General features: G+C 46.2%; 1 protein-coding gene and 1 long non-coding RNA gene across 2 annotated transcripts in view; both read left to right on the forward strand.

Annotated features, from left to right (window-relative positions):
• Positions 1 to 6,541, forward strand: part of LOC144159017 (nose resistant to fluoxetine protein 6-like) — a 35,486-nt gene extending 28,945 nt beyond the window's left edge. Inside the window, exons 11-12 of the mRNA XM_077690249.1 lie at positions 5,751 to 5,957; positions 6,408 to 6,541. Of these exons, the coding sequence (XP_077546375.1) occupies positions 5,751 to 5,942 (192 nt within the window). The 3' untranslated portion in view covers positions 5,943 to 5,957; positions 6,408 to 6,541. The remainder of the gene's footprint in view (positions 1 to 5,750; positions 5,958 to 6,407) is intronic.
• Positions 6,542 to 15,632: 9,091 nt separating this feature from the next.
• Positions 15,633 to 24,194, forward strand: LOC144169756 (uncharacterized). The gene is made up of 2 exons (XR_013322518.1): positions 15,633 to 15,666; positions 23,908 to 24,194. It is a non-coding gene; the product is annotated as an uncharacterized LOC144169756 (long non-coding RNA).
• The last annotated feature ends 699 nt before the right edge of the window (positions 24,195 to 24,893 follow it).

Here is a 24,893-nt window from a genome sequence, read left to right on the forward strand (position 1 = left end):
ACTCCCGCTCCCGGAAAAACGGCGGATTTTTTCTCGACTTATATTTTCGCCTATTTACCACTGTAATAAAGAAACATGACAAACACACGTCATTCGGCACTATTAAATATCTCGGAAACAGCCGAATAGCACTGGCAATGACGACTGCAACCTTGATATATATATATATATATATATATATATATATATATATATATATATATATATATATATATATATAGCGAAATAGCGAATCAGAAAATGGGAAATGAGGGGCTCGGTGAAATAAGACAGAAAATAAGGGTTGGTAGTCAAGAAAACCTCGGAAAGCAAAGGGGAGGTTGAGGTGGGTCATAGAAAGAGGTGAAGAATTTTTTGAGTCAGAAAGAAAGTGGTGAAAAAATTCCCGCCGGGTGGGATCCGAACCCATGACCTCCAGAATACCGGTCTGGTGCGATAACCACCACGCTACCGGCGGGGCTGTTTCCCCACCACTTTCTCGGGTATTTATGTTAAGGTATTTTTTTGTTTCTGCACTTGGGGGTGGCAGCCAGCGCCACTCGGACTACTCGGGGTGAAGGGGACCTTCTTTTTAATCCCCGGGCCGTGACTCGAGTGTCTACGGCATGTCGAGAGTGGTCGACCAGCGTTGAACCAGCGTTGAACCACGCCTATTCAAATCGATCACCGGTGATCGATGATTTATATTGCCTATTTCAACATGTTGTTGTTGTTTCTCGTACACTTAATGCGGCCTGTGGTTAGTCTAGGCGTCTAGGCACTGCCCTTTTAGAATCAGTTTAAATTTTCCCGCTCCGGCGACATTGAGATTTTTGACGGCGTTTTTTGCGAGCTTAGGTGCGTGTGTTTTTGAGGAAGGGGGCGTGGCTGCTGCACTTGAGAAAAAAGGATGCAGATCGTGGTTAGGCTGCATTACCATAATATTTTTTTTTTGTCAAAAGGCTCCTGGCAAGTCAAATACCAAAAAATGCGGTCAACTTTGTAATCCGACAGTGTTGAGAGGTGATAATTACTTGAAAATGGCCCCACCTATTCACTTATGATCTTTGGTTCGGTCAAATGGCAGCTTTATTCTCCCAAAGCTTATTTCTGATGGTCCCCCGCATGTCTAGCAACTGCCATTTTCAACCAGTTCCAGCAGTTTCGGTTTCGTTTTTGCATTGCGAAATTCATATTTGGCGCTACTACGCAGTTACCCAACTACAAGCTCATTTGCCATGGCGCATCCGTTCCCCGCTACTGCTCCTAAAAACAAGCATGCCGCTCGCGCTTCCACTTGATCTACGCCTTGCTTTTGCGATAAGAGCTTCCGCTGAAAGTCAAACGATAACACCAAGTCGTCGGGTATCAGTTCAGACGAGGAGAACGCTTCCAATTGGCCTTGAACACCACCAGCTGTTCACCGGCCACTTTTGGTTTCACACGAGGTATTTCCGGAGGTCTAGTGTCGCTTCTTAGTAGTACTATCTATTCTGACGAAGTCTCCAACAGCCTTCTATTTGTTTCTTTTCAAAATTGTTAGGTGGCGCTGCAATGTAGTAGGCTCGAGGTGCTGAACTCGCTTCACAGCCTGACGGCGGCTTGGTGAAAGCTTGCTGGGCATAATTCTAGCGCATCGTACTTTATCCCTGCAAGCAGGGCTACCATAGTGAGTTAGAACATGATAATAAACCGCAAATGAAAGTTCTGACTGATAAGTGATCATCAGAACGTCAACAAGCATCCACCAAAGAGTTTGGTTCTCAACTCCAAGCCGATTTTTTTCACATCGCTTGCTTGCCTTCAATATTGTGCAGATCATAATCATTGACAAGGTGTTTTTACATCACGTGGAGGCTAATTTGGGCCTTTAATAATGTCAAACTACCAAAGTTCTTCCAGAGAACCATCTAAAATAGCAAAATTTGAAATAGTGGTTGGGCTTCACCACATGGCACGGGCACCACGCGGGCTATATTTTTTTTTTTATATCTCACAAATTGCACTGCGCAACTCAATTTTTTTTCTAGGACGGGTTTTTGAAATGTCTACCTACAAAATGTATATTCTAAATTTTTTCTACTACTGGTCGTTTATTATACACAACTTACTTTTTCTTATTTTCTTCGACGCGTGGACAAAATTTTCGTATTCGATATTTTTTTTCGCAATCATTATTTAGGAAAACATTATTAAAACTGGTATCGTTGGAAAGCGCGTGGAATAATCTGCATTTTATGTCACTGCAATGTGTGCCTAACCACTATGTATAGCACAAAAAAAATGTTTTGTTAGACCCTTAAAAATTGGTCAATTTTGCGCGGTAACGAAAGAGTTAACTCTTTCGCTACCACCGGAAAATTCACTAATTTTAGGGGTCCAAGAAAACATTTTTTTCTGCTAAAAAATTGGTTAGGCACTAATTGCAGGAACACAAAATGCAGATTATTTAACGGCCTTTTCAATAACACCAGTTTTTTAAAGGTTTTTATATATCATAATTGTAAAAAAAAAATTTCAAAATCAAAATTTTTGTCAAGTTGTCGAAAAAAATGATAAAAAAGGAGTTGGGTTTATCAAACCACCAGTAGTATAAAAAAATTAGAATATACATTTTGTAGGGAAACATTTCAAAAACACGCCCTAGAAAAAATGTCGACTTGAGCGGAACAGTTTGTCAGATATAAAAAAAAAATGTTAGCATGCACGGTGCTTGTGTCATGCGGTGAAGCCCAACCCCCAATTCAAAATGTGCAATTTCGGGTGGTTTCTTGGAATAAACCTGGCGGTTTGTCATTATCAGAGGCACCAATTTGCCCCCACATACGCAATGCGCTCGCGCGCGGCGAGGAGATGGGCTTCCCCAACAGCTCCCAACTAGCTTGGTTTCCTCAGGTCTGCTCGGTGTTTGGGAACTTTAGGCTTAGCATCGCGGTGGATATTTGACCGACGCTATCTCTGCAACTGCGAATTAGAATCCATAGCACAATTTTTCACCACACTAACATCCACTCTCTGGCATGTGGAGTTTCTTTTCCGCGATCAGTTCAACTTAAAAGAGCGCCAATAAGCTATTGCTGCCGTGGTCTGGGCCGGTTCGAGCCGCTTTCAGTGCCGTGCGGGCAGGAGCGCCGGCGTGTTTGCAGGCACGGCAGACGTGCGCGCCGATCGGCTCCGAGTGCTGAAAACGCTGCATGATTGCCTGCTTTATCCATTTTTTTTTTTTTTTTTTTGGCGGACGACACGCGGAATTTACAAATTTAGCACGGTTTTTGTCGTAGTTGATCGGGTGGATCGGGAAACGAACCGCTGTTGACGGGCAGTCACGCTGATTGCGAGAGCGACGCAAAGAACGCAAGCGCCTCTTTGGGGCAGCTTTGAGGCGCCGGCTATTTGAGAACCTTCGTCTCCTCCGAACGCCAGGTGATTTTTTTTTTTCGCCTCCGCTGATGCGCCGCCACATACATCCGGACTGACTTGTGCGATTTTGAGCACTGCGGCTGCGGGAACTGCGGTTAGCGTGACCGAACTGAGGTGGCCAAGCTCAGTGTGCATTAACCACGGTTAGCGGGGTAACCGCAGTTTCGTCTGTCGTGTAACGCAGCAAACTGCGGTTTTGTCTAACCGCGGTTCGCTTAACCGTGGGTAACTGCGCCCGTGTAACTAGGGTAAAAGAAAGAGTTAAAAAATTTGACTGCCAACCCTTATTTTCTGTCATATATATATATATATATATATATATATATATATATATATATATATATATATATATATATATATATATACAGAAAGAAATGCCGGCAGTCTTTCTGTATTTTTGTATTCTGTATTTCTTTCTGTATTTCCTAACGAGCCCCTCATTTCCAAACCCTATATATATATATATATGCGGTAGGTCATTGAAACAGATAAAGAATTTTTGGAAGAAAGAAAGAAAGTGGAGAAAAAAAGGCCTGCCGGGTGGGATCCGAATCCACGACCTCCAGAATACGCGTCTGGTGCGATGACCACTACGCTACCGGCGGGGCTGTTTTTCCCCTCCACTTTCTCGGGTACTTATGTTAAGGGATTTGTTGCCTGCGCTTAAGGGTGGTAGCCAGCGCCACTGGGACTACTCGGGGCGTAGTGGTCATCGCACCAGACACGTATTCTGGAGGTCGTGGGTTCGGATCACACCCGGCGGGCATATTTTCTCCAGTTTCTTTCTTCCAAAAATTCTTTATCTGTTTCAATGACCTACCGCATCCTCCCGTTTGCTTTCCTTGGCATTCTTGACTGCCAATCCTTATTTCTGTATATATATATATATATATATATATATATATATATATATATATAATATAAGTAAAGAGTCGGATACACTGCAAGAACAATAACAAAGAACGTTTACTTACGTAGCGACAACGGGACTTGCCATCATCAGAGTACAGTTACATGATTTTTCTGTCACAAACATTTGGAACACATTTCTTTTATAGATTTGCAGAAAACTCTGAGAAGGATTGGAAGATGTTTCGAAAACGGAGAGTATGCATGCAGTCGGGCTAGGCCTATGTTACAACAACAACAACAACAATAGAGAAAGGAGAGAGGGAGAGAGAGGAAGGGGTCGTATTTACAAGGCAGCGGTCAAGGTTGCTCCACGACGGGGCAACGTACCTGGCACGGCCTGCAAGTGCGGAAGACTCGGCAATCGCGGTTTCAAAAGGAAGGGAAAAGTATACAATAAGGTATCAGTGGGTGGGGAGACTGGTTCGGAGGGATCCATACGGGCATGAACGAAGAATGTGTTTTGGGTGTGCCCCCGGTGGATGGACAGAATAGACACAGTACACAAAAGACATTGCACAAGAGCTAGCAACTGAACAGGAAATAGGTAGGGTCCATAGATAATAAAGGGTTAAACGTTTCTAAGTGGTGGGGGGAACGCGGCCTCCTTCCCAAGGACAAATCGCATTGTTGAGTCGCATTAGGCTAATAAAGCTGCTGTATTATGGGAGTTTCTGCGAATTCTAATGGGAAACTCACGGGTAGGGTTAATGAAGAATGTGATAAAAATTATGAAGTCGCACTTTTAATTGAGGGATAAGCACGATAGTTTTCCGTAACTTTCATTAAACCAAGCGTCGCTGACCCAAACTTATAAATGAGATAAGATTCCCGAACCTCGTGGTTGTGGTGGGTTTTTAAAGCAGATTCTAAAATTGTTGCTTTAAGATGTTCAAATGCATGACCGGGACCGTTCACATGTCTTGACAGGGGCAAATAAGGGCAACTTTTTGCATGAGAGCGGTGATTATTGAATCGTATTCGGAAGGGCGTTTAGTTTGGCCGATATATTGCTGCCTACAAACGGTGCACTCTAGAAGGTATACGACATTAGCAGCGTCACAGTTACCCTTTATATTTACGTAGTAGTCTGAAGCAGTGCTGGTGGCACGCTGTGTAGTGATCATGTGTGGGCATACTTTTCGAGGTTTATTACAGGGCATGCAACCAGTAGTTTTCAGTAGTGTATATATATATATATATATATATATATATATATATATATATATATATATATATATATATATATATATATATATATATATATATATATATATATATATATATATATATATATATATATGTGTGTGTGTGTGTGTGTGTATGTGCGTGCGTGCGTGCGTGTGCGTGTGCGTGTGCATGCACGTGTGTGTGTACGCGCGCTGCATTACCTGTGATCTTATTCTGTGTCCTTCTCGATGTACTTCCTGTTGTCCGCGCAGGTGCGGGACTACTTAGGCCACACTGTCCTCGTGTACATGTTCGCCTACCTGATGTACCTGCTGTGCGAGTGCCCTACCAGCAAGTTGGACAAGATGGTTCGGGCGAAGTTCATGCCGGCCACAAGACGACAGCCTGAAGAGAAGGGCGACTCGCCAAGCCCTTCCACCCTTGCCAACTGTTGCCACCTGTAGCGCTGACTGTGCCACGTAGGTGTGCCCGGCTGGGATCCTCAGGGCACGAAGTCTTGTCAGCGCCGGGCATGGGCTTGACGTCGGTCTCGCTGCTCACGCTTTCGACAAAACCCTTTTTTTTTTTGTAAAGCGCATGTGGGTTTTTTTTTAAACATCGAAACGTAACGAAAGGGGTGGAGCGTCATTGTTTTCTTCCTCCTCTGCACTGGCTTGCTCTCCCGGCTGCATATAAGACGAATTCTGTGCGTCACAGATTTTGTAAATCCTGATCCAGCCTTCTGCAAAGTTGGTTTTTCTACGATTGCACGTCGGGGGGAGGGGGGAGGGGGTGTAGATCGTCCTATAATTATGGGCGCATGTAACCATTGTGAGTCTTCTTCACGTGAAGTCCTATTGCTCCGAAGAAATTAGTGAATCCGATGGTCGGACCAAAAGCATAAAACGTATTTTTTTTTTCTTTTTCAGGGACAGTGTTCCGGCTCATAATAGAACTGTTGACTGGTGGTTGATCTGATATGGTGCGTCCTCCTACACGGTACTTGCCACAATGAAGTGCGCGGTTATAAAATTAGTATTTTCGCTCTCTTCATGACTTCGCGTGAATCTGGAGACGTTCACGGAATAATGTGTTTTATCTGAAGCTGTCCATGACCAAAATGTCAACGAAATGGCGTTACTAAACCGTGCAACAAAAAGCTTAACAAAGGTGCACCACGGAGAAAGAAGAATTGCGGGTGAGATTCAAAAAGAAGGGATGAAGTTAATCGATGAAAAAAATTAATTACAGGGAGCGCTTAAGAGTATCTGAGAATATGCAGGAGAAAGCCTGGTTGGGCCTTGTGTTGATCTCCCATTGAACTTTCCGCTAGCCCTTTCGGCCCTGGCGGTGTCAGTTGACACCGGCACCTAGACGTCCCTCCAGCACAGAACAAAACCAAAACGGATAGTTTTCCGTGGAATTGTCCTTCAAGGATAGCTATTGCGATGGACATCAACATTGTTGCGTTTTAGGAGAGCTGGACCATACAAAGAAGAAAAAAATCGAGCAAATACAAAATTACGGCGTCAAGGCTAAAAAAACCGAGGTCATAGTTTTATTCACAAGGACGCGGGTTCGATTCCCGGCCACGGCGGCCGCTTTTCTGATGGAGGCGAAAAGCAAGAACGACCGTGTGTACGAGATTTAGGTGCACGTTAAAGGTCCCCAGGTGGTCAAAATTAATTCGGAGTCCTCCACTACGGCGCGCCTCATCGCCTGCGTTGCGTCGGCGCGTTAAACCCTACAATCAATCAAATCAAATCAAGTTTTATTGCCAAGCTTGTAAATCTTTAAATATGTGCACTACGAAGCTCATTTGTAGGCTCATGGGTTCGTAAAATTTAGAAAACCCTGCGAAAAAAGATTTCTGCTCAACATAACATTTTAATTGCGTCAATATTATATCATTATTACTTACACTACCAGCTTTATTTCTCGTTTGTGGGCTTATGGGTGCCCTAAAATTTGGTAGAATACACAGAAAACATTTTTTTTTTTGCTTTAAAAAACTCAGGGCTGAAAGGGTTAAACTTTGCGGTCGCGCACGTCAACACTTACCCAGCTCCCTGGACAGCACCCTCTCTCGCCAACGCCAGGAGCCACCTGTTCGCCAACGTCGGTATAGCTTCACTTCTCAAGGCGAATCGTATATTGCACGTGCGGTAGCAGCCTACCCTCCTTTGCACTGCGGTTACCCATTCCCGGTGCGCGCTGCTTCGCCCTTTCCCACAGCCCTCCTCCGACCCTCCTCCCGCACTGCCATTTCCTTTTCCCGGCGCGCGATCCCCGGCTCACGCAAGCTCAAGATTTTTCGGACCACCTATTTTCTGTACCTCACAACGCGCAGGCTTCTGGACATAGTCTGCACATCAGGCCACGCTACCATACCAGAGAATGGGGCGGAATGCGCCGCTGCCCCCGAATTAACCACTCAGACATTCCCAGGAAGCAAAAAAAAAAAAAAAAAAAAAACCACCAGAATCTTTTGGTGCGCACTTTTCGTGAGAAACAAGCACGGGTTTTCGTGACACTTCAACGTGCTTTGAAGAAAAAAAACTGTTGTCATAACGGGTGCTGTGAATGTTTCTTAACAAAAAGGTGCCTTGGCTATCTTGAATGCAATTTTACTGAACTAGCTACCATCCACCTAAAATTAGAAGGCTATAAAACAGACGTTGGATGAAGCTGAAATACGTACGCAGCCCCAATTATGGATACTGATCAAGGGAATCTATACTAAACCATATAAGTCGTACAACATCGCCGTGTTTGCTTTGCTTCTCTGGTTCACATCGCTCACCAGTGTTTCCTAAGTCAAGACACATGTCACCCTCACACCCCTCATTCACTACAGCCGCTGCAGCAAGTTAGTACGATTAGCATTTTTCCGTGGGCAGTGTCATGCGTTGTCACGTAACAGGCATTTGGCACCACGGCCTTACAGTTCATTTCACACCGTTAATCAGCAGGTTACATATCCGCATTTTAAACCAAACACATTACTGCCGCTCTTTTTTGTCTGCGCAGCTAAACAGCAAAATAAATTCACTAATAACAACGTACACTTTAGACATCTGGAAATTTAAGACATAATTAAGATCTGAACAATTAAGACATAAATTTGGTTTGTCTGTATTGTTGGCCAAGTTCGGTTTTACTGTGTTCGTTTTTTGCAATGAATGAATGAATGAAACTTTATTAACGATACGGGGGGCTTGGTAGCCTAGTTGGGGAAGAGGGGAGAAGGGAAAGGGAGTGGGGCGGCCGTCAGAGTCGTCCGGTCAGGTCTGCCGCTCGCACGAACTCCCACAAAGAAAGGATCGTGCTCGCGGCGTCCAAGTGAGGGGGCGGGGTTGTCCATTCTTCCAATGATGTAACGCCGGCGCCCTTGTGCTTGTTCCTCAGCGGCGAAAGGCCGGGGCAGTCCCACAGTAGGTGCCTTAACGTTGGATAAATATTCTTCAGTTCGTGCACCGAGACAGAATCAAGCTTTGAGGAACGTTCGCTGTCGTTAGTTACGCGAAACCGACTCGGTTTCGACTCAAATTAAGCTGCGGATAGCTGAAAAGCAGCATTGATGCTATTACATGAAGTTCCACCATGTAATATAATAAATGATGTGCAGCTTTTTTGATGGGCAAACGGGCATTTCACACGTGACAAGACAGGAAAACATTTTACCGTAATTGGTTCGTTCTTTCAAGGGCATAATTTTTTTATTCCACCCTACAGCAGCGCGAGTTTATTACAGAGTTTACAAAGCCCGTCTCCTATCCAAACATCTTCACCCTCTCCAAATCGGCCGTGCTAAACTTTCTAAACGGCAGAATATAGCCTAAGGCCCCAACTTCATAGCCGGACCTTCCATATCAGAACACCCTGGTCTAATGGAAATTGAGACGGCCCGGGAGAATGCTCGAGATATGGTGGACAGGAAGCCTTATGGGACACCTGAGAAAAGCCGGCAACATTTTTTTTTCCTCTCTCCCCACTTTCGGCGAAATTACCGACCATTTCCTTCCAGATCGTGCCGGGCTTTCATTACCGCATCCGTTGCCTAGTCGCAGTCAGCTGCACACGCTGTCATTTCCTACTCCCCATCGCATGTCCATCATACAGCCTAGTATAAAGACAACTTCCCTTTCTTTTCGATAGAACGAGCCTCACTTCACCCCATCATTCTGCCATGACGAGACATCGTTGAATCTCTTAGAAGCACTCAGCCAACAATACTTCATAAGCTATCATCGCTTACAGGGTGTGAGGCTGCCATTTCTAGCCCAACTTCCCTTGTGAAAGAGATCCTCGCTCAATTCTGTGAAGACACAGAGCTCTCAAAACATCTGGAGCCACGCTGTCTAGATGATTGACGGAATAACTCAGTTGTGCAATCACCACAACGTTTACGCAAAACAAAATTTTGCTACTGCTAGTACGTTGCTGCAAAGCTGGTACGTGGGTTGGAACGGGCCCATGTAGTAACTGGCATGCACTGGAGCATTTTGAAGGGGGGTAAATATAGGCTCGCAGAATTTGATTATAATTTTGGGGGGATCCACAGAGAAGCCGTTTTTCAATAGTTGGGGTACTTCACCCGAATAGCACTCAAAAAAGTTTTCAATCCTGATGGCTTGCAGTGTGACTATAGTCACAATGCAAAGTATCGCACATCTACACTGTAAGGCAATCTCGTGGTTCACGCTCAGCACAACGCACTCGAGAGACCAATCCATGCCACCAACAAAGCCAATTCGGTGAACGACAGCAACGTGCATTCATTCGACTCAAAAATGGGATCTGCGCTGTGGCGTTGCGCAATGCAGCAGAACATGGCGTTTGTATTGTGTGATGTCGCAGCGCAGAACACAAACTTAAGTCAAATCTTATGCTCGACATCTTCATTCCCCGAAATTTCGTTGCTGGCTGCATGGATTGATCAATCGAGTGCATTGCGGTGAAGCTGATACTAGATTGACTTAGAGAGTATAAGCAACCATAACCCGAAAATTCTCCAAATTAAAACATAATGTGGAGAGTCTAAGGGCGGGTACTGTCTTGCCTTTTCAGGCATTAAAAAGCGCAGCCGTAATTATACAAATGACCAAACTGATGAACACGCAAAAATAGCTGCATACGTTTCGGACACGGGCCTGCTTATCCCTAAAAAGTTCCAAGATAATGAAATGTCAGAAGTGGAATAAACTTCGTCATAACTGAGTTGAAGATTGGAGGGTAACGCTTTCTCTATCGCATGCACAGAACTGAACTCTGTGATTTGCTCGCCCAAAAGATACCGTTCGCTTCGATTTTATTGCGGCTCTCTTTAAACGGCTGTAGAAGATTTTTATTGCCGCAGCTAAATGGACCCCGAACAAAGTTGCGATCTATTATGTGTGGCGACAAATTCGAGCACAAGGAATTTCAAGACTTTAAAGAGCACAGGAAAGAGAGGCAAGCATTTCGAGTGCGTTTTCGAGTCATGTTGCGCGTAGAGAAGCAGTATTTGGCTACGCTATTTAGGGCCACATTATATAAGGACCGGAATTGATAAATAACCACGTTCTAAAAGCGGTTCAGATCTTGAGAAAGCTGAAAAATGGGTTGTAGCGGCTCTCGAAATAATTTTACGAAGCAATCTTCTAACAGGCAAAGCAGATTTTTATTTATGCTAGAGATTCCACTCAACTAAAGGTAGCATGGCCAGGCCTTAGAAAATTTTGAACACTTTCTAGCTGACTGCAAGCTCGCATGCATACTGCCCCTTCTCCAGATAATAACACAATGCAACGAAAAAGGTTTAAAACGAAAAGATCAAATGGTCTGAAGCCAATGCACCTTCAATTAAAAAGTCGCAGATGCCATCTACGTTAATCTCTTAAGATGTACTACTCGATAGCGTTATTTCGACGCCCAGAGATCGTTTGGGGACGGAGTTGCTTCATTTATGATCTGCGCTTCACGAGCACTGAAGGTCGGCGAAGAGAGAAATACTAACGGCAATTGATTTTAATTGCCCATGAGAGAGACACGCCGTCGGGGCTCTGTGGCTTATTAAGATGTGAGCGTGAAATGTTTCGGCTACCGTCTACTGGTCAGTTTGAGCGAGAGGGAGACACTGTCAGTGGTTCAAAGTGGTTATTCTCTAACGTCTTTGCCGTAATGAATGTGTTTGCTTTCTTTCTAATAGGAGAGATAGAGAGAGAGAGAGAGAGAGAGAGAGAGAGAGAGAGAGAGAGAGAGAGAGAGAGAGAGAGAGAGAGAGAGAGAGAGAGAGAGAGAGAGAGAGAGAGAGAGAGAGAGAGAGAGGGAGAGGAGAGGAGAGGAGAGGAGAGGAGAGGAGAGGAGAGGAGAGAAGATTTTTGTAACCAGTGGGTAAACAGACGGTAGAGAGCTCAAAGGTGAACCTCAAGTTTAGGGCCCCAGGTGCATGCAGCAGCTCCTTCCCTTGCACTCTCCATCAGCTCACGATGATCTTTAGGTAACGAGCTGGTCGAAGCTGCCTCCCATGTCTCGATAAAAGTAGATATGTCATGTTTGAGTTGTTCTCCCCTAAGCATATCTGGCGCATGGCTAGGTTGCGTAGAAGCGGGTGGACGTTTCTCCGAATTGAGCACAGTTTTAAGTTAATTCTGATGTTCCCGCCGAACATCTTTTGCCCGCACACATTCGTAGATACTTGTGGTCGTCTATCTTTGTAGGTGTGTGGTTCTCTTCCAGGCGCTTGTGTGCGGGTTTCAGGTGACGTCGTTAACTTTCTCCATTGTGGATGAGAGTACATTACCGAATTATTTAGGGATTCTCCCTGCAACCAACAGTCCAAACCCCTTTGAGAGTTTGTAAGGCTGTTTAAGCTTCTATTCCACACTGCCTCTAATCGGATTGCCAACATGATGGCTCCAACTTCCGCTTCTTCGATACTGCATATTGGTGGGTCATGCAGTCACAATGACTGCCAGCGTAGTCCGCTGCGACAATTACTGCCCCGTACGTTTGTACATACCGGAGTCGGTGTATATCGTATTCACACGATTTTGGAACTTTCGTCGAATGGACTTTATCCTGCCAGATCGCCTGTCATTGTGCAGGCTTGGATCCATGTTTTTGGTAGGGAAGAGTGTCTTTGCGGAGTCGCTGGATCGGCAACACGTACATCATGACGTCCAGATGTTTCTTTTCCGGTGGGTGGGGAAGGGGGTGGTGGACGCAGGGGGGCAGGTAGCTGTCTTCCATGCTATGGCCCGTCCTGATACTTTTTTCCCAGCCGCTCCTTTCATGCAGGGAGACTGGTTTCTCCGATTTCTTCAAAAGCGTTATGAAGGCCCAAATTGAGGACGTTTTCTTCACCATCATCAACAACAGCCGATTTAAGTCCACTGCAGGACTAAGGACTCTGCCATTGACCTTTTCCCGGTCCTGTGCTGCGCTGCCCGAGCCCATTCTATGCCTCCACATTTTCCTATTTCGTCCCTCCGTCGAGTGAACAGCCTTCCCCTTGTATACACCCATCTCTGGGTATCTTCTTTGTTGCCCTTGTGGTCCACCGGTTGCCAGTTCGTCCCACGGTAGAAATTCTGAGGATCCGCTTGCCACCCACTGCGACACATGCGGCTGCGAGCCCCTGTTTGGAAATTGCCGTGCAGAAATTTCGGCAGAGATTTCCACACGCTTACTCGAGAAATTATCGAGGCCGCCAAGATTGAACCCTCGGGATGGTGTTTACTTGGTTTTCTTCGGTGCTAGTAAGTTTGTGAAACGGTACTTTCTCCGATATCCAGCTCATGATAAGTCGCTGCATGAGTCATTGTTTCTCCTCCTCTTTTTCCTCCACTTCTCTTGGTTAGGCGTTTTATAATCTAGGCAATTGGTTATTACGCTATTTTGGCGATTGCGAGATTGGCTCTGCCACTTAACTCTAGAGCCATGCCGAGCATTTTTACGTGGATATCTCCGGCCTCGTGGCGCCATCCGTCGGGTGCTAAACACAGCTGGCGGTGAAGACAGAACCGCGAGAATGTCGAACAATAGTTTGAAAATTCGCGTAATTAGACGCTATACACTGGGCTTTATTTTAGTTCGTTTCGGCTGACAGTATATTCCCTCCTTGATCTTTAAGATCGTTTTCCCCCTGTTGTTATTGGTGACTCAATATTGGTGCCTGCCGCAGCTTCCGGTGGAAAAAGGCCGTAGTGGCTCAGTGGGTAAGGCGTTGCGCTGCTGAGCCGAAGGACGTGGGTTCGATTCCCGGATGCGGCGGCCGTTGTCCTGATAGAAGCAGAAAACAAAAACACCAGGGTGGCGAGATTTCGGCGAACGTTAAAGGGTCAAAATTAATCCGGAGCGCTTCACATCCCAGGTGTTGCTTCGGCCCGTAAGTTATCAAAAATTTAAACCTTTTAACCTCCTCTGGAGAGGCACTTAGGTGTGATGGCGTCAGGTGCGGGCGCGGCTGGCGACCATGTCTGCCGAGCATGCTACAATCAAAAGGGCGTATAACGAACTTCACTGCGCAGGCGCGACACCTGCTGAAAATGCGTACCGTTTCTTTCGTCTCCGCCGTAGTATCATTGCCCTCCTTTCCGCACCTCAGTTGTCGCTGCGCCATATTCCAGATTAGGCGAGACCTCGCATCTGTCTGCCTCAGTCGCAGCTTCTGGATCACAGCGATGACGTATTTCCGTGGACGCTTGATGATCACGGGTGATAGCGGACGGCTAGCAGCCACGGGAAAATAAGAAAATGAGCCTAATAACGCTATCACGATAAAAAAGCGTGGAGTTAGCTTCGCCTGTTTATTTGCCACACAAAGTGCTTACATTTCAGAGAAGCCCCCAATAGCATCAATCGTTATTCGTTGAAGGCGCGATGTTTGAGTGTTTTCTTTCCGGTGGAAACAAACAACACCAACACACACACACACACACACCTGAATTCCCGCTGGCGGACGGGAAGCCACCAGGCTCTCGAACCGAACCAGAAGTTGCGGGAGCAGACGACGTCGTACCCGTGAGCCTTTGCGCTTGTACAGCTTACCTATTCTCTCCCAGCGGCCTAGCCGTCACGCTGGGTGCGCATTTATTAAGGCGAATGCCTTATATGTCTCATCAAAAGCGAAATGTGACCGTCGTCGTGGTCAGTGACAGTAGGAACTGTACCAAGATGGCCGCCGCTGTAAAAAGAATAAAAACACCTTTAGGTTCATGTGGGATTTGAACCCGGCTCTCCAAAGCAGGAGCTCAGTAATTCTCAGGCCTCTTCAGCAAACTGCGTGCCTGCTCAAAGCATTCGAACTTATTTAGACTTTGAAAGCGGAATTGAGGTGTACGTGTAGAGGCCGGGTGGTATCATCATTATCAAAATTTAACTTTCGAGAAGGATAATTCCTGGAGGGCTATTTGCCATTATTACGATGATTTGGCAATTAATGTGACGATGATAACCTCATGGAGTACGGGGAGCGAACGTACTGACCGCTATTTGCTTGTAGCCACGCAGCCCTTTTATTCTATGATAATGTGTTTTGTACGCTCAGAGACGCAATGTCGAGATTGAATTGTGTATACCTCACCGCTATTTTGGACTCACCGTGGGCGTACAACCCGGGTGCTCCCAATACGTGCATCTCTAGCATAAGTTTCACCATACTCCCCACATCATGATAATCCTTGGAAATGTTTTCCCGGTCAGTTCCGTCCGCAGAGCGCAGCAAAGAGCACGCGTGACGGAGCTGCATATTCGCGTCTTGTTTTCTGCTTACACTGATGGAAAAGGGTACCAACGTCCGCTACAGCTGTACTGTACATCCTGCACATGTGCCCGAATGCAGTACGCCACCCGTTTACCGGTTTCGACGTGCGACCCTTGCGGAACTTCCTGTGAGCCGTCTCTTCCAGCGCATTGAAAAGATCAATCAAGGAATACCGGCAGTATCTGTAGAGGCTGTCATAGCAAATTTGGTTGATGCGCACACGTTCTTCGAATACGTGTACTTTTGCATTCTGGCAGCTTTTCTGGCGTCTTGATGTATGCGTATTTAGATTGATGTCACAGCTAATTTTTCGGGCTGCTGCCTCGACAAATCCGTTCGCGTGCGCGCGTTGCTTCGTGTATAAAAGCCTGGGCTTAGTCTGTAAAGCTTTAGCGTCCATCCCAAACGCAGGTCAGGCAATGTCTGGAATAAAGCTTGCGGTAAGTACGCCTGCATGGAAGCACTAAATTATATGCCACTTCCCGAATTTACGTCTAAATTTCACCTGTGAACCGGTTGTTAGTCTTATTGACACAACCATTCGGCAATGACATGAAAAAAGTCTGCTCCCTGGATAATGATAGCATTCGTTCAGTTTCAGTTTCCGTGAATGCCGGCTCGTCATTGTGCGTACGAAATTGACGTCATAAAAATGTGTTACACAACAATAAAACGAGTCTAGGCTTATGATTTACGGTAATTTAACATCATCAACCCAATTAAGACACAAGAAGACCCTCTCGCATGCGAGACAGATATTTGTGAATCCCGTTGGTTTTATTGAGACGAGGTTTATTACGTTAAATTTCAGTAAATTATATTTCAGAATGATCATTATGTCATATCTCCCACTCGTTACATTACCGTCCCTCAGTACGGAACCTCGGTCATCTTGCAGCTCGTGGACAACAGTCGAAAGCGGACGAAGCCATTCCCGCGTAGTCCCATCGTCTTTGCTTCCCGTACCCTGTATCGGCCTCTCTAGTTCGTCCTTTGCTCATTGAAACACGTCCTAGTAAGCAGACGGAGCTCCGGCTCTTGGGCGCTTCCTGAAAGAATCTCTTCCCATTTCAATCACGAGTCTGCGCTAGAGTAACTGGAGCCGTATTTTCAGCACAGCTATAGAAAATTTACTTTCACCGGCTTCACAGATTGACGAAAACTTCATTGGTCCTCTCGCTTCCTAGGCACTCACACAAAGTGCTGCGGGTTCGTTTCATCACAGCGATCCTCAAGGATCAAGTCCTACTACATACAACCGAGCTAATTAGAGGCCCGGCGAATCTCAGCCAACGATTTGATTAGAAAATGTGATCTCATCTGTGACAATTTGCAGCGCAAAACGTCGTGGTCGTGCTTGCGTAATGTCAGCGTCAGTAATCTTTTTACCTTAGAGGTAAAAACGTTCTTAAAGCGTTCTGCTATACTCAGCCTCGGCCCGTCTCGGCTTCGGAAGGTGGTTGGTTCGAATCCCACCGCCGAATACCCACCGGTGTACGAAATCGGGTACAAGCGTCCCCCCGGCCAGGCGCCAGGCTCTTCCAGGGCGTGTGCGCTTAAGAAAAGCTTCGCTAACCCCAGCTGATGCCCTTGAGGGCAACTTCGAACGTCGAACGTCATGGATCATCCTATCTACATGGGGCGGAAGTACGAAACCTTGTGTGCAGTTGTCATGGCCTCGTGACTGTGCAGCCCCGACCCAAATACTACGCACGCGCTCGACGGAGGGAAGAGAGAGGACGAGAGAGAGATACAGAACTCCTTTTTGATTTTTTTTTTTTAACATGTGAAACGTTTTTATATTTCCAATAAGCGCCTCAGTCCTTAGATTATTTGGCCACAAAATAGCCGAATAAAAAATTATTGCCCTGCGCCTATCAGATAACTGAACAACTCGCTTTAAAAAGCCCGCGCAAGACGTGTTTCAGCTTTTATCAGCATCTGCAATCCTTTTAGAACATATTCAACGAGCGCTTCCATTCCTTTAGTTAGGGAACCACGAAAGGCCGAGCCAAACAACACTTAGTGCTCAACGCAATCAGATAACTTACACAAACTATTTTTAAAGCGAAGCTTTGTATGGCTGGGCGAAAGGAAAATCTCGCGGTCCTGTGTACGAAGAAAACTTTTCCGACGCAACCCCATTCTCCTGCGTGAAAAAAAGCGGGTTGGAGGGGAGTTGGCAGTAAAATGTCAGGAGCGATAAAGATGCCGCATCAGAGCGCGAGCGCAGCGAGCAACTACATGAAGCACAGCTAAAGCGATGACGGTGCAGTGGCGCTGCGGGCGAGCAGCGTCAACCTTACAATGGCAAACACCAGTTACTTTCAGATGTTCTCTCTTACTCGGCGTTCTTCAACGTATGTGTATTATTATTGCGTCTGTGTGACGTTACAAAGGCAATATTGACTCTTTTGGCTGGCTTCCCTTCAGTTGCAGTCATAAAAGCATCCGATACAAGCTGTTATAAAGAAAACGTCACAAAAAAATTCAGTCCTTCCACTGTGCAGATGGAAGACCAGCGAAGCTGTATTTGTGCAGACAGGAATTCTGTGATATTTACAACTTAATGTGAACTACGTCGTTACGAAATTAGATGAGACTCGGCACAATGTTGGAGTTGCTTTAGCGGCTAATACTCATATAATTTGTTTCGGTATGGTTTCGATAAAACAAGAGTTACAGCCGTTTTCTGTAACCGTAGTTCTCCGTGGACGGATGCAGGTATTGGCAGCAGATGGGAATTCTGTAACGCCTGCAACTTCACTGCGAATTAACTAATTACGGCAAGTAAACGAAACTTGGAGCAACGACAGAGCCGTCTTAGCGCCCAATTTCAATATAACTTTTTTTCAAGATACCTGCATTATATTGAGAGCTACCGTGAATTTTACACTAGCTCTGAAGACAAAAATTTTCATTCTACCTGGAGCTCGTCGACGACCCGTCGTACCAGCACTGCCGGACGGCTGTTCAGACCCTGCCATCTGGTCCTGGAGTGCCCCCAGTTTGTGGCAGGGAGGACCAAACTGTTGGCCACCTTCGAGGGAGGGGCTCGGCCCCTCGAAGAGTTTCTGTGTCCACCAGGCAGTGCCAGAGAGCGGGACGGAGTCCATGAGGTCCTGGGGTCCTACCTGGACGCCTCAGGACTCCTCCCGGCTCTCCGCTGTCTCTCTACATAAACTAAACTGTTTGTGTGTGTGTGTGTGTGCGTGTGCGTGTGCGTGCGTGTGTGGGGGGGGGTGTTTTTTTTTCTTGTTTTTTTGTCTTCGTGTTTTAGTGTTTACCTTGTATATATTGCAGATATATGTCCTGTTAGACCTGTATATATTTTTATATTTATCCTCTCCTCTCTATCCTCCCTTTCCTGTACAACTGTGTTCCCCATTCCCCACACCCCCACACCAGCAGGCGTTCCGGTGTCCACCCTTAGGTGAGACAAACTACGCCTGCTGGTGGTCTTTCCTTTCCTTGTAAACAATAAATACGTTCATTCATTCATGGCTCTGTCGACGGACGCAGCTTTGGTCGGAACCGATCCATATGTAGCTTCGTTATAAAAATCAAAGATAAATCTAAAAAGGCTATCGGCTGCGAGGAGAAAATCACGGACTTAAGAATACACTTATACACTGCATGTTGCGCCCCTCCCCGGGTTTTTTCTTTACTTGAACTATGACATCTTCTACTCTAGGTTGCTCTCTCATCCAGGTAGCTCGTTTCCTGTCCCTGAGTGTTACTCCTAACATTATTCATTCCATGGCCTGTTGAGCCATGCTTTGCTTTCTAGATGAGTACGGTGCCAAGTTTCAGCTCTGAATGCCATAACCAGCGGTATTTACTGGTTGTAGATTTTTCTTTTGAGTGACAGAAGTAGCTTACTTTCATTATTTGGAGTGCTTGCCGTGTGTTCCCCAACCCATACCTATTCTGCGCCGGATTTCTCTCTCGGGGTTGGGTTCAGCACTAACGATCTGTGCAAGGTAGTTATATTCTTTCACTTCTTCTAGCTTTTCGTTTCCTAAGCTGAAGAGGACGTTTTTGGCACGCTTATTCCTCATTACTTTAGATTTATTCATATTTATTTTTAACCCCACGGCAGGGCTTTCTGATTGTAGTTCCTCCATAATTGTTTGCAGGTGTTCTGCAATATCACTCAGCAAGACTATGTCGTCCGCAAACCTCAAATGGCTCAAGTATTCCCAGTTTATTCTTAATCCTGTTTTCCCAGTCAAGCTTTCTAAATAGCCCCTCCAGACATGCTGTGCGTATTTGGCGAGATGGTATCTCCCTGTCTTGCTCTCTTTCGGATCGGGAATTTATCGCTTTGCTTGTGGAGGGTAATCCTGCCCGTGCATTTCTTATATGCATCTTCTAGAAGTCTTATGTACGTCTCTTCTATTCTCTGGTCTTTGAGTGCTTCTATCACGGCTGCGGTGAGTACGGAATCAAACGCGTTCTCATAGTCTATGAATTCCATGTAAAGGGGTTTAGTGTATTCTGCGGATTTTTCTATCCCTTGATTGACAACACGAATGTTTATCCATGGTTGAGTACCCTATCCTAAACCAGGCCTGATCTCTGGGTTGATTGAAATCCAGGCTGTCACTTGTTCCTCTTTGGTAAACAGCTTGTAAACAAGTGAGAGTAGGCTGATGGGTCAGTTGTTCTTGAGGTCAATGGGATCTCCCTTCTTATGAATAAGAATAATGTTGGCGTTTTTCTAGGTGATGGGCACTTTTTTGAGTCTTCAAGCATTCCGAAAATAATATAGCAAGATTTTCCATTACAATATCTCCTCCCTCCTTCAAACGATTCACGGTTATGCCGTCGTCACCTGCAGCTTTTCCTCTTTTCGTGCCGTTGAGAGCCTTTCCTACCTCCTCTTTAGTTACTAGTGGGACATCGCACGTTGAGCTTCTACTCTCAGTAGTGGATCCCCTGGTATAACGTCGCTGGCATACAGCGTGGTGTACAAATTGCTACCGTTATTATATCGTCCAAGTTGCGCGTAATGTTACCCTTTTCGTCTCTGAGTGCGTACGTCGTGTGTTTGATTATAGCTAGCTTTCTCTTAATTGCTTTCAAGCTTCCCCCTATTTGCAGCGTTTTCTCGATCACTGCCATGTTATATGCATGAATATCGTTTGTTTTACTTCTGTTTATCAGTTTCGACAGCTCGGTTCGACATCTGCCGTACTTGACAATTTCATGTTCTTACGTTTGGCAATTACTTCCTTCGTTTTTTTGGCTAGTTTTTCAGTTTGTTCCTTACATGTTGCTTCTCCTACAGCTGCTGCTGATTCACTGATTGCCGATGTTAGGTTGTCATTTAGCCTGTCTACACTGACATCTTTCTGCTCGTCTAGAAGCGAGTATTTGTTTTGAAGAGTTATTTTAAACTCCTGCGACTTGGCCCTGACTGACTCCATGCGGGGTTTTTATTTCACGAGTTTCCTCCCTTCTCTAAGGAGATTCAGCTTGCATCTATACCATCCTGTGATCGCTGCTCCGAATCTTACTTAGCGCCTCTACGTCTTGCACGATATCTGGGTTGTTACTCAAAATGAAGTCAATTTCGTTTTTTGTTGTACCATCGGGACTTTTCCATGTCCATTACCTATTCTTTCGTTTGTAAAAGAATGTGTTCATTAACTGTAGAGTATTTCTCTCTGCAAATCCGGCCAATGTATCTCCTCGACTGTTGCGATTGTCTATACCGAAGTTTCCCACTGACCTTTCTCCCATTTGCTTCTTACCGACTTTTGCGTTAAAGTCTCCCATCACAATCGTGAACTGTGTTGTCGCCTCCTTCATTGCTGATTCGGCGTCCTCGTAGAAGCTGTCAACGGCTTCATCACTGTATATATAATTGGTTGTTGGCGCATAGGCCTGCGCTATCTTTAACCTGTATTAGCTTGATCACAACAGCTGTGACTCTCTCGCTAATGCTGAAAAACTCCTCCACGTTTCCTGCTATTTCTCTGTGGATTAAAAATCCCACCCCGCGTTCTTTCTCCTCTTGGGGTCCACTGTAGCCTAGAATATGCCCTCTAGTAAGCTCCATGAAGCCTTCTTCTGTCCTTCTAACTTCGCTTAACCCTAGAATATTTCACTTAATGCCCGAAAGCTCCTCTAGTAGTACAGCTAAGCTTCGCTTGCTAGACGGGGCGCGTGCGTTGAGCGTTGCCAGGGTCAAGCTCCAAAGGCGGGCTGTCCGGACCCAGAGGTTCTTAGCACCCTCTGCTGTATCGCTGTTCTGACCCACACCATGGACAGGTGATCTACAGCTGCTGGGGACTCAGGGCTGCGAGTTGACTTGGTCAGTCATGGGAGGTGGCAGCCGTCTATACTACACCTCCTTCTCTGGTGAGGGAGGGCTGTTTGTGTCCCTAAGAGCCTTCCTAGCATGGCTGAACCTTTCAAGTGTAGCCTCTTAGGCATCCGGGATGATGGTTACTTCCGAGCAGGCAGCACACCATACCTGCACGGGTTGGGCACAGAGAGCCAGACGAAAGAGAGAGATAAAGCGAGAAATGACGTTGCCGTGCATGCCTGCAGTGATATTCAGCCAGCTTTTGTCGGTTTTGCTTTTTATACGCGCGGTTCTGAAAAACTAAGCTGAGGCGGTGGCTTACTGATGAGAGATCCACTGACGTCTGCCGTTGGAAAAGTCAGCCACTGCTATGCTCAAGGGTATAGCTACGAAAAATGGCTAGTTTGAAGCTCAGCTGGTCGAAAAGGCCGCTGAAGGTGTATCAGCGTCCTTCCTCGCCTTTTTAATACTATTCTAAGCCGAATAACTGATTATCGTGTTTACCGGAGTTACGATTCTGCACGCCGCAACAATGTTCGCACGTCTTGCAAAGTTTTGCGGAGTGCCGCGGTGGGTAAGAAAGCGGCCTCGGACAGATCACAACATGCCGCAGAACGGCCGGCGCAAGGGCGCTTCGCTGTCGGCGTGATTCAAACTTCGGCGGCGGCAAACGTGACGTGTGAAGGCTTGCCCAAAGGACGCGGACGCCGCAGCGGAGTACTTCTTTCTCCCCTCTCTCAGACTCAGCGTGCGCCGCTACTACCTACCCCTCACGAATTCTAGAGTGTTGTGTGTGTTATGTTCGCGCCGTGTGCGAAAAGCAGGGGGAGAACTTGTTTGACCTTTAACACTTTATTTGGGCATAAGTATAAAGGAGCCCCGAGCGCAGAAAGTTATTCGTTTTGGAGCAGCGAATAAATGCTGCCACTCTGCTCGAGTCCTGTACTGTAACCTCGCCCGGAAGGGTACTGTTCCTGAATTGCTTCGGCTCATCTCTGGCCATGCAGTAAACCCGTTAAGTTTGCCTTCGGCTTCTTGTCGCCGCCACCAAGGCAGCAACTATTGCTTGCCGCTACTACCTCGCATGACGAAGGCGACGGAGCCAGGTGCTGGGACGCCTTCTTGAATGTAACACCGGTAACTGTTTAACTGTTTACCGGGTTAGGAATAGGAAGGAGACCCAGGGGACACACGTAACATCGCTAAAATTTGAATAACTCGACAACCTCTGGGCGCATAGAAAAGTACAACCACTTGCTGCGACCGCCCGAGCAAGAGCCATCTATATATTAATCAGTTTTTATATAGAAAATACGGAAGTAGAGTTTTTGCACCCATGTAGCGGTCGCAATATTTCCAGACTTTGAGAGCACAGGGTTTGCCTAACTTTCGCGCAGCCCTGCCAAAAGGTTACCGTTGTTGGCGGAGCGCAGCCACGTACAGCTCGGCTGTAAAACGGCAGCTGCCTACGAGCAAATTACGGAGAGCCATTTCGGACTGGCGGTAACTATAGAGCGTTCGCAGTGCTTCCAGGTACGAATGAGAACTAAAAAGACCAACATCCACCCCTCTGCTGGGGTAGTATTTTGGGTCTACGGGAGGTTCGCTCTGTTGGCCGTAGTATGCCCGAAGAAGCTTACATAGACAGGTGTGCTTTATGCGTCAAAGTTCCCGTTTGATCACGCAGCGGCAGCAGCTCTTAGATAAAAAGATTTACGGTAAACGCTTTCGATGCACTAGCGTTCCCCGGTAGCTATTTCAAATAAACCCTGTTTCGCTTTCCTGCGTTTAAGCTTTCGTGAGGGGTTGTAGTGGCATTGGTAGCGCGAAGCACCTTGTGCTCGCCCATTATTAGATTTACCTAGTTAACTTCATGTGGATTTGCTTTACTGTCCTATTTTATTACTCTGATTTTTTTTCGACTATTTTGCCTTCTTTTTCTTTTTTTCGTCCCCCTGTCCTGCACGTATCAGATAGTCAAACGGACGCCTCTCCAGTTAACATACTTCCCTGTACCCTCGTCCTTTTTCCTTCGTGCAGGTGACCAGGACTGGTTGTTTAGCTGAGTCCTGCCAGGGTCTCTTGCATGTAATTCTATCAACCGAAGTTTTGGGACTTGCATATGCTTGAGGGGTGACTTACCATGGCTGGAGGTAATAACATTTAAGGCAATGATGAAATTTCTTTTGGGCAGGAACAGTGCGGGAGTGCATCCCCGAGCGCATAATTGCGCATAACTGTGCATAATTGAGAGCATAGTTATGCACAATTGTGCATAATTGAGCTTCCGTAATTCTCATGGGACGAATAGCCGGGACTAGAACTAGCTGCCTGTTCTGAAGCTTGGCCAACTCGCTCTGTGCAGCTGCTTCTGTGCGCCTTGGCCCTGGCCGCCGCCACTGCGTCAGCGGCGGGCGAAGCGAGTGGACATTTTGGAGGAGGCCTGGGCCTCAACTTCGGGCTCGGCGGAAATTTCGACTTCGATGGGAGTGCAGACGAAAACGAGGATGGCCGAAGTGAAATAAACAAGCGGATGGACTGACCCAATCCTGCACGGGCAACAGCCTCGCGGTGCCTTTGACATAAATGTTGTGAAAAAGAGAACTGGGCATTTTTTATTAGTCTGTCTTTTTATTATTCTGCAAAGAAATTGTCTCAACGAGTCCCTGAAAAAATTGTGAATGCTTAAAATGCGTGTTTATGCGTACATGCCTTTAACTGACATGGAATCCACTAGAGTATGATTATCGTTGCAGGACACACTGGTTTAGAAAGTACAAAAGCCCTGGTACGAAAACCAACGAGAAAAGGTGTATGATCAGCTTTGCGGGCCGCCGCCACGATGACAATGCATGGCGCCACGATGATGTTGTGACTATTAATGAGTGCGGGGTGCAAAATCACGACAGCTTCGAAACTGCGAGTTCCCCCGTGTGTCAGTGGGTTACTGCATCAAAACTTTATGGTTTTACGATAGTGAACGAGACCACTGTACTTATTTTCGCGTATTCTACATTACAGCTCGTTCTACAGCAATTTTCCTGAATGACACCCGACAGCAGTGTTGAAGAGGCGGCGTTCATATCATTCAGTTTAAAACTGCAATGGTTAATTATCTATGGAAATGAATGACTCGAAATTCACTAGGATGATAGAGTGTTTGTGCGAGAATGCACGGCAAAATTTATTTTAAACTACTCTTGCTAAGACAGAAGTCGCGCAACTCCCCTCGCTGAGGAGTTCGTCGCACGACGAGACCGGGGCAAAACGCGCCAAATGAGGTGGTATTAGGCACAGGCCTGAGAAGGAGGGGTCTAAAGCCCCTTCATGGGCTTTTTGGCAAAAAGCCGA

This window comes from Haemaphysalis longicornis, unplaced genomic scaffold, assembly GCF_048455015.1.
Source record: "Haemaphysalis longicornis isolate Haplotype H1 unplaced genomic scaffold, Haemaphysalis longicornis Haplotype H1 scaffold_1, whole genome shotgun sequence".
NCBI lineage: Eukaryota > Metazoa > Arthropoda > Arachnida > Ixodida > Ixodidae > Haemaphysalis > Haemaphysalis longicornis.